Source organism: Oryzias latipes, chromosome 4, assembly GCF_002234675.1.
Source record: "Oryzias latipes chromosome 4, ASM223467v1".
In the NCBI taxonomy this organism is placed as follows: Eukaryota; Metazoa; Chordata; class Actinopteri; order Beloniformes; family Adrianichthyidae; genus Oryzias; species Oryzias latipes.
Window position 1 is genome coordinate 24,153,451 of NC_019862.2, and position 14,475 is coordinate 24,167,925.

Genomic DNA, 14,475 nt, shown 5'->3' on the forward strand with positions numbered 1-14,475 from the left:
CAAACTCGTCCAAAACAGATTCAAAAAGCTGCTGTGTCACTCTGCTCTGCTGGATCAAACATCTGCTGCTATTCTTGGTTTCTCGTCTGTTCTTATGAAGAGCTTAGACTGTCGGTGGGTGATCTTAAAATAACACGCAAGCAGGTGAGGCCTTCTGTTTATAGCGTTAAAAAATGACTATTGTTATAAAATGACTGGAATAAAAATAAAAAAGGAGTTTGACAGACGAACAGTTTATTTATAAAATCAAACAGTGACGATCAGGCTCAGTGAGTTTCAAAATGCAGCGTGTAGGAAGAGATACAAAATAGTATCATAGTCAACCATCACTGGCATTTCTAAACAGGAAGATCATGATAACATTCTCTACATGTGAGCAAATATCTTCAAAGAAAACTCTTTTTACAACATGACTCAATGAGCGGACTGGGACGTGGCTCCTGAAAGCGGTGCCCGACTGGAAGCTGAGCGTACACGTGAAAACCAAACACGGCCGACGATGATGACAACCCGGGACGAAGATAAAAAGCCACCACACAGTCACGTGAAAACGCCACACATTTGTTATAATGTAACCGACAAACTTTAAGGCCGATATCGTGTGCAAAAGAACATCTCAACTGTGTCACATGTTCTCTTCGGTGTCCTCTCCAGGGAGGTGTGCTTGGATCCTTTCCTTCAGATGTCTTAAAAAAATGTCTGAAATGTGAGAAATTTAAAGAATGATTGCATTGTCACCTGGTCTTACAGGCATATTCAAGGCTTCTGGGAGGTGGAATAGGGTGCTGGGGGGGGGGGGGGGGGGGGTGCTGGAGGAGGCTTCTCTGTGGGATTAGTTCCTGTGGCCTTTGCGCCCCTCTCCTTCCTTTAAGAACGTCCATATGAGGGTGTTGACGATATCGGGCTGGTCCTGCTGCAGCCAGTGGCTGGCCCCAGATATGATGTTGAGACGGAAATGGTTCCTGATGTACAGGCGGCAAGCTTCCGCCATCTCCTGCTCCAGAAAAGCATCCCGCTCCCCCCACAGGAGCAGCACCGGAGACCGGACGTGGTTGTGACTCAGAGGGAGGGAGCTGACAACGGAGACGCACACAAAGAAAACAAATGGCTGACACTGTTCAGATATTTTTCTAATAAACACATCATTATTGAGTCATGAAGCTTTGAAGTAGTCTGTAGGTCAAAAAGGTGGCATCTCAGCAAATTTGTAGAGGCACCACCCACAGTTTCACCCGTTTTTTCCTACTCTAGAATCTGCACTCTCCACCATGAGGGACAGTTTTTTTTAATTATTTTAAAGACCCACTTCATTTTCTTTTGGTTTATTGTTAAAGCATTACCAGTAGTCTTTTAATTACGATTACCTGGATGACATTTTTAGCCAAAATCAAAAACGCTGTGACAGTTTCTGCAGGAGTTTATCAGAAATTTGCTTCTGAGTTGTGGGAGGGACTGTTGGCACAGAGCAAGTCTTTCCTCATTTCCCATGATCCCAAAATCAAAAACCTTTGTTGTTTTGTAGGACATAGTTTCTGCAGAGCGGCAGGAGTTCATCAGAAATTTGCCTCTGAGTTTAGGACGGGACTGTTAGCAAAGAGTAATCCCGCTCTTACTTCCAGTCACCACTCTGTTAACACTCTCTCCCACTAGCTTACAGCCCCTCTCACCCATAACTTTACAGTTGCAACAAAAGCAGCGAGGAGGAATATTGAAGCTATCCAGCCATGAAGTTTTGATCCAGATGCCAGCTCGGAGGAGGAAAACAATTTGAATAAAGAAATTCTCAGAAATGCAGTTTTAAGCTCAACTTTCTTCATATATGTGCTCCATCATGAGAGAAATGCTACAAGAACAGGCTAAAAACACCAAAAACAATTTTCATCGGAGTGTAGTTAAAGTCGTGGGGGACAACCACACCTCCTTATACCAAAACTCAGTCATTCGCCTCTTCTGACCTGTCGTCACCCAAACTCCGTTTTCATTTATTCTGTTCTTTTTGTGTTTTCAGTCCTCACAAATGTCCTTCCCTATTCCCCTGTCCTTTAACTCCCCATTGATCCCTTCACGCCTGAATTTATTTCTAATTATATAAAAATATTCTTCAATTTTTTTGCCTTTCAAGGTGATGCTAAAGTAGGTGGAGTCCTGGAGTGAATGGTAAGATCATTTACAGTATGTCAGCAGTCTGCATTTGATCTTTCTTTATGTTTCTAACTAGAAAGATGCTATTTACAGTACGTTTCTGCCCTCTGGAGCATGTGCATTCATTTAGCGGCTGCAAGTTGTTTTATTTACGTAAGCACAGGAAAAGAGCAGATGGCGTGACCAACCATGCATGTGGAGTTCACATGTTCAAAAATACATGTGCTGGGACTTCTTTGACACTGTGCTTCTGTGTCAACAACAGAGTGTCAGTCTGACTATAGCAGAACAACGCCACGGAAATATTGGACAGTGGAGTAAAGTCCTGATAGGAGGCGATGCGGCTAAATTCAAAATATATATATATTCAAATATATATATATTCAAATAATAAAGACTAGAAGTTAAGAATGCATCCTCTGCATTACTTCAGAGCACCACCAGATCCACCATCAGAAGCACACCTCAGAGGGACCTCCAACTTCTATAGGATCTTTTTTTAATCAACTTTCTGGATGTTAACCTTATCAGTTGCTCATTTCATATTTTGATTTTCACTGTGTTTCAATTTCTATTATGGATACTTTTTTTTCTTTTAAATACAAGTTTATACTACGACTTCCTAATTGCATAAAGACTGTCTTTAAATGTAGCTTCTTCTTCCCTTTGCATAAGTGCAAACCCACCTGAAGACGTTTCTGTAGTAGTTGAGCGCTCCTGTTAACGCTCCTGGCTGAGACAGGGCGTACACGTAGGCCTCCAGGTCCTCCGCGGTGAGCCACCGGCCCTTCCTGCTGATTCCTGTGTTCCGGCTGGTGAACAAAGCCTTCAGAGCCTGAAGCAGACGGTCAAGAGCACAGAGACGGTTTATGCAACCAGAACAATTCAATGAGGAGAAGACTGCAGAAGGACATCGCTGTAACAGAAGTCAGAAAAGGTCCTTCAGTGGAGAAATGAGCTCCGATGACCCTCAGCTGCAGATGTGACACCCTGCTGGCTCAACAGAATTACAAGCTGAGCGTCTAATTCTGAAAGCTGCTTTTTTTTCTTTAAGTTAATTAGTCGAAAATTACACTTCACATCATTTTCTGCGGCTATAGAATTGCTGAACTGTGATGGAACTGTAAAGGTGCTTAACACAGAGAATTGACAATTATCTTAGACTGCTGCACAAACCAAGGTACAGCCACCCTGTTTAAATCTTTTCTCACGTATGTATTATTTTGTAATATTTTTGTTTCGGAATCTCAGAGACCAAATCTCAGAGACCAAATTTTGTTTCATCTAATGTAACTGAGACGGATAGGAAAATAATGTTTATTCCTTCAAAAGAAATGTGTGAAATATTAAACATTTTAAGAATAAAAAAAAAATGTAATTGAATACGCAAGAGAATAAAATCAGAGTTCCTTCTAAAATTGGAGGTGCCCTTCAATCACAGAGGCACTCAGCTGGTGCTCATCTCTGGAATAACTTACCGAAGGATCTAAGAGTTTCTGCATCTATGGAGATTTTTTTAAATGTATTTTATTTATTTTATGGCTTTTGTGGTTGATAATTTGTATTTTTTACCATTTTTATCTTTTAATCTTCACAGTCTATATCTGAGAGTCCCACCAATCACATATTTGCAGCCTGTGAGAATTGCATCTAGAACTAAACATGGATCAGATCTGGGGTATGATTTGGGGACGATTTACATTACAGATTAAACTGAAGCAACACTAAAAATAGACAGACAGTGCAAAAAACAACAGCAACAAAAACCATGCACCAGCATGCACAGTTGTCCACCGGCACATGCATACACAGCTTTGACCTTGAAGCAGCCCAAACCCACACATAACAGACAACCTTGAAATCATTGATGGAGAGCATGAGCTCTGGGAAGCGAGGCAGCTGGAAGAAGAAGAAGTGGCTGCATTTCAGCAGCTGGCTTGGGTGCCGCAGCGCATAATCTGGAGGAGAGAAGAGAGAGACGTTTTCACACTGGGCTTATGGATGTTGCCTCTCTTTGTGACACACCCACAGTTCACAATCACAGTTTAACCAGCTGTTCAAGCTTGGTGCAAACTTTCTGTAATTAACCGATTCACTACCTAAGGCAGAGTAGAAGAGGATCCAGCTGGATGCAAACTTGCATCTGATATAACAACATCTGCTAATTAGCTGTGGTGAGCAATAATGTCTGAGCCAAAGCAGGAAGAAAAGCATTTTCTTGTGATGATGAAACCCCACCTGTGAACACCGTCGGATGGGGACAGTTCAGGACGATCAGCTTTGTCACCATCTCAGGGTAGTGAATGGCAAACAGCCACGCTATGGTGCCCCCCCAGTCGTGGCCAACAATACAACATCTGTTGTATCCTTTGGAGAGAAATAGAAAAGCACAAAAACAGGACTTATGAATCGACACCTTTTGATATGTGATGCTGATTCTGTTTACAAAAAAATACAACAGTTTAAAAGTGATGTAATGATTGAAGACACATTGACCAATAGATAGGCAGATAGGCTGTTCAGCCCAGTGAGCTACAGCCCAAGGTCACATCATCAGTCTGATCACATTACCTCCCCTTTTTTACTTATCCTGTGAACCGCCAAAGTTTTCCAAAAACAGCATCTTATCTCGGCGGAACCGAACACGTGTCACACACACATTTATAGGAAGAAATGGCTGCTTATGTTCACGCAGAGTCCACGGAGTTGAATTTTGAATACAGCCGTCATTCTAAACAATTCCAATTGGCCGTTGAGTGAATCATCTGTGCAGAATCACTAAGAGCTTCATTCCTGACAGACTGTTAAGTAATTGGCAGTGACAGCCAAAACAATGCAGGAAGCCGCACAGCATCAATTATGGACCTCTTGAAAGCTGTTCCTTAAATGTTTCATCATGAGGGTTGGTCGCAAACAGCCTCAGGATGGAGCTGTGTGGGCTGGACTGTTACCTGCATGACCACTGCTTTACTCTCACTCTTCATGCGGAAGGATTTGATTTGAAAATGTAATTTAAAACCAATGACATCCAATTGAACGGCTCCTAGAATCTAGATTATTCCAATAAATCCAGTTTGATGTAATATTAGCCTAAATAAATGGCCCAAAGATTACAAGCATTTTTCTGATGATGGAGGACGTATCTTTTTTTTATTTTTATTTTTTTATTATCTCTTTATTTAGTTGTTTTCTATTTTGCACATTTCTTTTGCACATCTTTTTACTTGCACTGTTCTGTAAATAGCTTTTAAATTATAATACCTTGATGTCTGTATTTATGCTACATTTTCTTGTTCTTGCTTTTTTTTAACTTAATTCTAAGTCTTTTTTTCCCTCTGCTGTCAGTTGCTATGGTGACTAACAAATTTCCCACATGTGGGATCAATAAAGTATCTCTGATTCTGATTAAGAAAATTGAGATTAATTAGTACTTCTTTGTTCAAATTGTTGTAAATCAGGAGCAGACGAAAAATGCCATTAAAAAAAAAGCTTATTTGTGATGTAGAAAATACATTGGGCGGGCCACAAGCTTCCTGCTCTGAACTCTCAGTAATCTGAACTCTCCGCCCACAACTCAGAGGAGAATTTCTTATGAACTACTGCCACTCTGCAGAAACTATAAAAATGACACTGAATTTTTGATTTTGACTAAAAAAAAGGCATAATCAGAAATTAAAGACCACTAGGAACACTTCGAAAATTTTACTTTAAAAACAAGAAATTTAGAAGAATTGTTATAAAATGATCAAATTGGCAATAAATGTACTTACTTACTTGTCATATTTTGCAGAAAATAAAAACAATTGTCAGCACTTAATACATACTTTTGGTTTTTAATATAATGGCTTTTTATTGTATAATAACACTAATAGTTATTAGTAATAGTACTAATAATCTAAAATCAAACACCATGCAGAAGATTTAAAACATGACTGTGCATTAATCTAATCTGTTTTAACTCAAAAGCAGCCACTTTAACGCATGAGACCGACAGCAGACGGGTGTGAATATTATTAGTTAGCAGATCTCAGCAAACAACTATAATGCTGTGGAAAGGCGTAATAGAATCTGATCTAAAGCTGTTGTATTTTAGAAAACAAATGAGAAAACTGAGTTCCTCATGAGTTCCTTGTGCATGCAGACAGAGCTAGGCTTTCCTCCTGCTGGTGTCAGCATGCAGTGGTGCCTGCACCTTCAAAAGCTATGAGTCACACTTCTGACTGAGGGCCATCCGCCTCTAAAAACTGTTAAACCCTGGGGATGTGACAGGCATGGCCTTACCCAGGTACTCCACAATATCCTTCACGTCAGTGACCAGGTATTCAAAGCAGTAACTGTCAGTGGAGAGCGGCAGGTCAGACTCGCCGTAGCCGCGCATGTCAATAGCCACCACCCGGAATTCACTCTTAAACTCACGCAGCTGGTAGCGCCAGGAGAACCTAAAAAAGAAAAAAAGACAAAATGTTATAATAAACATATAAAGCATTTTTAACTGTTACATTTCCAGACTGTGTGGTTACAGATTGGTCAGACAGTTTCAATTCACTGTAGTTTATTTAAAAAACTGTAGTCAAAAATCTATTTTATTCACAGCATAAAAACAAACTTTGGGACATGTTTGAACTTTTTCTTGATAACAGCTTGTTTTAATCCTCTAAGATTCCTTTGATAGGATAATCTATTCTTTTACTAATTTTTACACTTTCTCTCCTCTATAAATTCCTCTCGATCTGGCTTCATTTGGTTTCTCCTAAAATCTAAATGAGCCTGATCTTTTGTATCTCAGCACCTTAAGCTCTGCTACTTTTGTTGGGTGGGCCCACTGTCTCTAAACCCCAGCATCCTTTGTCTTACCACCACCTTTTATTCCTGCTGGTACTCCTTTGTATCAAATTCCAGTTGACACCTTTCTCCATTCTATTGACTGTATGAGAGAACTGGACTGAGTGAGAGTGACATCACCCATAAAAAATGACTTACTTCCTGTTTCAACCAAATAAAGTCAAGTCAGTCACCATTTTTTGCAGTATGGACGCCGACATGTTGGAGTCAGTTGACGTTAGTAAGCAGTGATTGGTCTGAGTCAACATTTTTATTGTGACCACTCTCCAATCAGGAGTGAGCTTGTTGAAAGTCCACGCCTCTTTTTTCTGAAAGTGGGCTCGGGAGAATCTGTCAATCAAATGTTTTGACCATTTGACGTGAGACCACATCCTTTTTTTGAGGCATCTGATTGGTCAGTTTATGGCTTGAATAACTCACACTAAAGAAAAATATCATGAAAATAAATTAGGATTAGCAAGCATATGTTAAAAACCTGTTTCACAGCAAGAATGGTTATCCTGACAAACAATGACAGAGTAACAGCTGTTTATTTCTCAATTGAACTCTATAGGATTTTGACTTCTTGGAACCACCAGGTACTTCCTGTTTGGAGTGCGAGGGAGGAGGGGTCACTCAGTCCAGTTCTCATTTGCAGTCAACACTCCATCCACTCAATTTGCTATCATACACCTGCACCGCTGTTTCATACATTTCTTCTCTGGATACTAAATATAAAATTTTGACCATCTTCTCCAGTTCATCTCTCAGCATCACAGTTTCGTCCAGGTCCTTATTGACAAACATGCACAGAACCAGCTAACCTTAAAAAAACATCTAATTCAAGGTACATTTTTGACTTTTGACTTTTTCCTGTCTCTATATATCTCTCTAGATCAGGGGTGGGCAATTCCGGTCTTCGAGGACCAGTGTCCCTGCAGGTTTTTGGCGTTCCCTTGCTTTAACACAACCATGACAAAACATGACTGTGTCATCAGCTGAGTTGTGCAGAGCTTGGTGATGTGGGGATGAGGATTTTTAATTTAAATCAGGTGTGTTGAAAGAGGGAAATATCTCAAACCTGCAGGACACCAGCCCTTGAGGACCGGATTTGCCCACCCCTGCTCTTGATGTTCCTCCGCCTGCTCCCTGCTTTCACTTTAGATCATCTCATCTGCAAACATCATGATCCACAAATATTCCTATCTAACCGCATCTGTCAGTCTGTCCATCACCACAGTAAACAAGAAGGAGCTCAAGGCTCACCTTTGATGTCTCACCTCCATCTTCAACTCCTCTGTCTTACCTACAGCCCATCTCATCACTGTCTACTCATCCATGATCTGCAAAGCTCCAAATCACTTCTCTGCAATTCCAAACTTCCTCACAAAAAAACCACAGCTCCTCTCTCTGTCGTTGGCGTTCTCTTAATCAACAAGGACAAAATGCAGCTCCTTATGACCTCCTGAACCTTCCATCATCTCACCATTGGAGTAAGGGTCACCTCTGGAGTCTGGATAACAGGGGCTGTTTAAGATTCTAATCAACCTCTGGAGGGGGCTGAAAGGACGTCTTAATTAAAGATCATATCTGTTGTACTGTATAGTGTACATGAATGAAAAACTCCCCAAGTGGTGGTGGTGAGGGTGGGGGCAAGTGAAAGAGAGCCCTGCTTGAGATTCTGATGAGTCAGGATGGGACTGCAGGCTGATCCCTTGAATCTAGAATATAAATTAGGGATAAAGTGGAGTAAAACCCCTGGACTCTGCCATCCTCCACTGACACACCATCCTCTTTTTCATCTCTTCAAATGAACATGAAAAGAAGATGAAAAGAGGTCCTTTGCAGAACGACCACCTCAGCATGGCTCATAATTCCCAAGAAGAACATAGCCAGTCAAGCAGAATCAGCTCCCATCCACTAGCAATTAATCCCTGTCCCATACCCAGCTTGGATGTTGGAGATATGGATGGGCTTACAGCTTCTGACAACCTCTGGCCCAAATTCAAGCCCAACGCTCGACATCCTTTTTCCTTTCAAGCTAGTATTAGGAGACGTTGGTTGGAAGCTTTCCTCAGATTGCAGATCGTGTATCCGAATGAGGCTGGAGAGGATTTGTGTTTGCAGAGCTGGGTTATGGGTTAAAGGATGCTGCAGCCACCCTACAGTGGAGGACTCGTCTGAGAGGAAGAGCTTTGGAGTTCAAATGAAGGCAGAAAACACAGAATTCCACAAAACTCCACAGACAAAGACCTACCAGAACTCGGGGAAACCGTGCAAAAACAGCATGAGTGGCTTTCCTCTCTCCCCTGCTGCAACATAGTGAAACCTGAGGCCAGACTCCTGGGTGCAGAGAAGATACAATACACTGAGGTTGCAGATTTTTCACTGCAGGTAAACTCAGCACACATCTGCATAAAAGCATAATGAAGTCAAGGGTTAAAGCACATAAAAACCATAGCAATATAGCACAGGTAACCCAGGACTTTGAGCAAATTTAAAACACTTTTCAGAACCAGCATTTGTTAACATTTATTAACATTCACTATCACCTAAAAACCTTAACATCATCAAAATGTTTGGCTTTAAAAAGAAAGAATCCAATTCAGTCAGCAATAACAATTAGTCATAAATGATCTGGTTGGACATTTTAGCAGCATGTGGTCCTCAGAGAGGAGGGAGACAGGCCATGCTTTGTGTCTGATCCGGTAAGTGCGTTCCAGTCCAGAATCTTAAGAACATCCGTCTCAACTATATAAATTAGGAGTGTAACAATTCATTTTAACAACGATTTGATTCATATCATAATTTTTGGTCGATTCAAGGATTTTTTTGTTAATATTGGTTCATTTTGACCGATCCAATTCACTGACCTAAAATCGATCCAGGACATTTTTGACTCAGAGAGAAATACCTGGGTACTGAACAGTGCAGGTGAAGTTTTACAGATTCCTTGTATTTCTTGCAAGATAATCAAGTCTAAATTAAATATGTGGACAAACAAACAAGTAAACAAAAGACAATGGCAAATCAATTGACATTTTAGTTTGATAAAGTTCAGCCCACTTTTGTTTTTCTACATCAAAACAATCCAAATTATTAGAACATTCTACCTCACTGTATGATCACATGTCTTTGCTAAATTCACAGTGTTTCCACATATTGAACAGGGATGGACTGATTAGTTTTTGCTGCATCGTGTGGGTTGTCCGCTGTGATGCACTTGGTTGTTTTTACGTTATAGTCAAATAAAACTACCGTACCTCAATCCAAACGGTATTTTCCAATATCGATTATCAATTTATTTTATTTTGAAACAATTGTATAACAGTACAGATTGAATCGATAAACAAATTGCCTCAGACATATCGATCTGGTTGGATCGTAGGAATTATAAATCAACCCATCGCTTAATTGGTACACCCCATACAAACATTGCCCTCCAATGAAGAATTATAAGGCATGTGCTACATCAGCTTCACGTGCTTCTGCTGACACTTTGATTTTCTGTTTCTGTTTTTCTGAAACATATAACATATTCACTTCTTACCCATAGTGCATTTTTTCACTGTAAAGGTGTTCCATATTTATATGCTCCTTCAATAAACATGACAATAAACTGTTCATTTGTCAATAGTTAAATATCAATATTCTGGTCCCCAAGTGAAATAAACTGCTCCAAACATTTTAAACTTTTCAAGCATTTTATGTCAAAGTCCCTGATCATCAAATGAAAAAAATCCTTCATGGACATGGGCAGAGAGAAGGCTGACAGTGACAATGACACACAAAAAATGACAAAGTTTAAGCTGCAAATACAAGATGTTCCAGCGCGTCGGAGTCCACGGTCTGGACCAGCTCCGTGCGTCACTGATGAAAAATTCAAGATGGTATGGCGTTTTGTGGATTATTTGATCGGTGTGCGCTCATGAAAAACAATTCTTATCCAACTATCCATTTTTTCTTCAATCTGGGTCAATAAATTCAAATTATTTTAGTCAAACTACTTTAAAATGAACACTTTATCCACCCCTGATGGATGCTGCCTCCTTCAGCACCACCTGAGCTCAGCGGTGTCCCCGGCAGAAAGTGCGTCAGCTCCACCCGCGCCCACACAGACTGAGCCAGGCAGACTGGGACGCTCCTGTGGCAGTTTTCAGCTCCGGACTTAAGGCGCGCCTGGCTCGTCACGACGCGGCGCAAAAGGTGCTGAGGAGTCTGGTCACGGCTGCGCAATGCGTTGATTCAAGTGCGTGCGTCTTACCTTGATCCGAACATAACAGTGGGTTCCCAGAGACGTGTCATTCAGGCACGCCGGAGGACTTTCTCGGATCACCCACTGGAAGGTTGCCGTGGGCCTTAAGACGATGCTCCACCAAAGTTTCAGCAGGGCTACGACGGCGCACAGAGCACAAAACCCGTAAATCAGTGACCAGTACCCCCAAACTCGGATTTTCAGCGCAAGTCTGATCAGAAAGAAAAACAAGTTGTGGAGCACTCTCGCCATCTTTACATTGCTGCCGCAGAAGAATCAATCCAGGCCACGTTACCTATTGTGTCCTGTCAGTGAGTCTGATTAAAGCCCGTTCTAAACGCGGCGCAAACGCACGACTGTCTGAAGGGAGGGTCCCACAATGAATGGGACGGTGGCAAGGCACGAGCATCACGTCAGGTTTTTCACGCTTGCGTGTGACAGCCGTGGCTATTTGTCGGGAGGCCGAGCTCCAGCGCAGAGAGAGGAGCCCGGAAAACCTCCGCAGGGCGGCGCGGCTGCACGTTGACGTCATGGCAACGACGCCGCATGAAAACACGCCGCGCATCCCAACACTCAGCCTGCTGCCGATGGACGCGGAGGCACCGAACTCAGACGGTTTACGGCGGAATGAGAAGAGCGGAGGGATCCATCCGAGTGATGCGGTCACAGGTGTGAAACCACAGAAAACAGAAATGCAGCGAAGAAGCCCACGGGTAGATTTACACAAACAAATAAATATGAAGGTCTGTGACGGGACAAAAATGTAAAAGAATCCATTACCGATGAACGAGTTTATTAAGATTTTAAACGGTTTATTTGTTGTTGTTTTTTTAATAAAGCGAATGACAGTGTGACTGGGGGGCATTCCAGGAAGCATGTTTAAACTAGCCTGACTTTAAGCCTGAACTCTGGCTGAAATCCGCCTGAACTTGCTTACTCTGGGTATGTCGGTTCCAAAAGACCGGATATGAGTTGGCGTAATTACACTCGACTTGGTAACCCTGGGTTAACGCACGGTACATAAAGACATTCTCAATAGATCGCCGATTTCTGGAATCACCATGGGAAGGCGTGGTGAAAAAAAAAGAAAGAGCTGTACTTAAGTGAGACGGAGTCTGAGATTTTAATGACAGCGGAAAAAAATTACAAGTCCATCAAAAAAGTAACATGGCTGAAAATAATTTAAATAATTTAGTTAAATTAATTCAAACTCAATAATTGTTTATACAACTCAAATTTACGTATTTATCTAACTAAATGTCACATTACTCCATTAATCTTTTTTCCATCTTAATTACTTATATTTCTTGAACTTTCATATGTCTAAGTTTGAGCCGGCAGATATGCTCATTTTTATAACGATAAAAAGAACGGAAAAAAATGCACGGAGTGCAAAAATTCATTAAAGAATTTTCCGTCACTGCCATAACATGCCTGGATGGTAGGGGTGCTATATAAACTCATCATACTCTCCTTTACTCTCACTCATGGTGCAGAGACGTAAGCATAGTAGGACAAAATAGCTCGGCAAAACACGGTGAAACACAGTAAAACAGCTATACAACCAAACACATTTTGTAAAAAACCCACACTTAAACCCAAATCCGTCCAGACAGGCAAAGGGAATGATATCCCAGAATCCCTTGCGGTGTCGATCTAACGGCAGCACCAAAGTTACACCTACTTAATTGAATTAATTTGAACGAAAGGAAAATAATTGTCTGAAAACTACGTGTTATTTTTAAGGTGACCTAACAAAAAAAATGATTTATCTTAACTGAAGCAAATAATTAAGTTAGATCAAAGTAAAACAGTTTATCTTTCCAACATCCATATGTGGTCTTATCACCCTCTCATGGTGGAAAAAGTATTATCTGAGCTTTTTCATCCACTAAGTCATCTTTAAATGGACACGCCATGCTGCTTCCCCTCTCTGTAAACAAACTAAGCTTCAACTAAACCTGCTCCAGACCAGGTTATGTTCAGAGCATGAGTTGCCATGGTAACTTGACCTACCCTGAAACATGCCTCCATTTCTGGAACCAAAAGCTGAGGTTATCAACTTCCTTAGCCTCAAACTTATCGTGGGAGCTAGCATAACCTGCTTTCTGGAATACCCCCCAGGTTACCTGCTCAAGGTAAATAAAAATGGACATGACAACAGCCTCGGTGACGTCATCCCCAAATGTGATGGCAACACGAATACAAATACTTTAGAGAATTTAAATGAATTCTAAAAAAAAGGTACTGGAACTTTAAGTTTAAAAATCCACTCCGATGAAAACGGTGTTTTTGGCGTTACCAACATGTTCTTGTGGCCTTTTCTAATGATGGAGGACATTTTCAAAGAAAATTAAGTCTAAAATTGCATTTCTGATTATTTCTTCATTCAAATCGTGAATAAAAAAAAATACTGGTTGAGTTTTGTTATGTATAAAAAGAGCTCCACGCTCTGCTCCATTCTGATAATCCACTTGCAGACAAATAGATTCATGTACGTCTTTGTGTTCCTCGTCAGAGCTGGAATCTGGATCTAAACTGTACGGCTGCAAAGCTCCAATATTGCTCGCCATTTTTTGCACTGCTAGTTATTGGTTTGGGCAGTAAGCTAGGGTGAAAGAGTTTAAACAAAGGGATGATGGGGAAAGGCGGAAGGCTTACTCCACGCCAATAGCACCCACCAACTCAGAGGTGAATTTCTAATGAACCATTGCCGCTCTGGAGAAACTACATCCTAGAAAATGACACAGGTTTTTTTTATTTGGGTTAAAAACACCATAATAAAATTGAAAGACCTCTGGGAACACTTTTAAAATAGATCAAAAGATGATCGGAGAGGAGTTTAAACGATTTTTTAGTTTAGATGAGCCCATCCCCCAAAACAAATTTGACACCAAACCATTGACTGTTTATGAGAACTGGACTAAATGACCCTCACATTCCCAACAGGAAGTACCCCCTGATTCCAAGAAGCTAAAATCCCAGACTTCTACCTTTGAAACATTTGACAGATTGTCCTGAGCTCGCTTTCAAGTGTAAGGATGTGGACTTCCATCAAGCTGACTCCAGATTGGTGAGACTGGTTGCCATAGAAACATTGACTAATGACTCAGAACACTCACTGCATACTGATGATGTCTGGCTTCCTGTATTGTGGAAAAAAAGACGAAATGTCTTCATTTCGTTGGAGCTGGAGGGAAGTCATTGTCTATGGGTGACGTCATACTCACTCAGTCGAGTTCACAGTCAATGAGCTA

General features: G+C 41.1%; 1 protein-coding gene across 1 annotated transcript; it reads right to left on the reverse strand.

Moving 5' to 3' along the window:
* Positions 1-213: 213 nt before the first annotated feature.
* Positions 214-11,844, reverse strand: ephx4 (epoxide hydrolase 4). Its single transcript, XM_004068255.4, has 7 exons — positions 11,228-11,844; positions 9,221-9,306; positions 6,424-6,581; positions 4,381-4,509; positions 3,997-4,100; positions 2,829-2,977; positions 214-1,073 (listed from the first exon to the last, which is right to left on the reverse strand). Exons 1-7 carry the CDS (start codon positions 11,468-11,470, stop codon positions 833-835), a joined length of 1,110 nt encoding a protein of 369 aa, XP_004068303.1. The 5' UTR covers positions 11,471-11,844; the 3' UTR covers positions 214-832.
* Between the last annotated feature and the right edge of the window lie 2,631 nt (positions 11,845-14,475).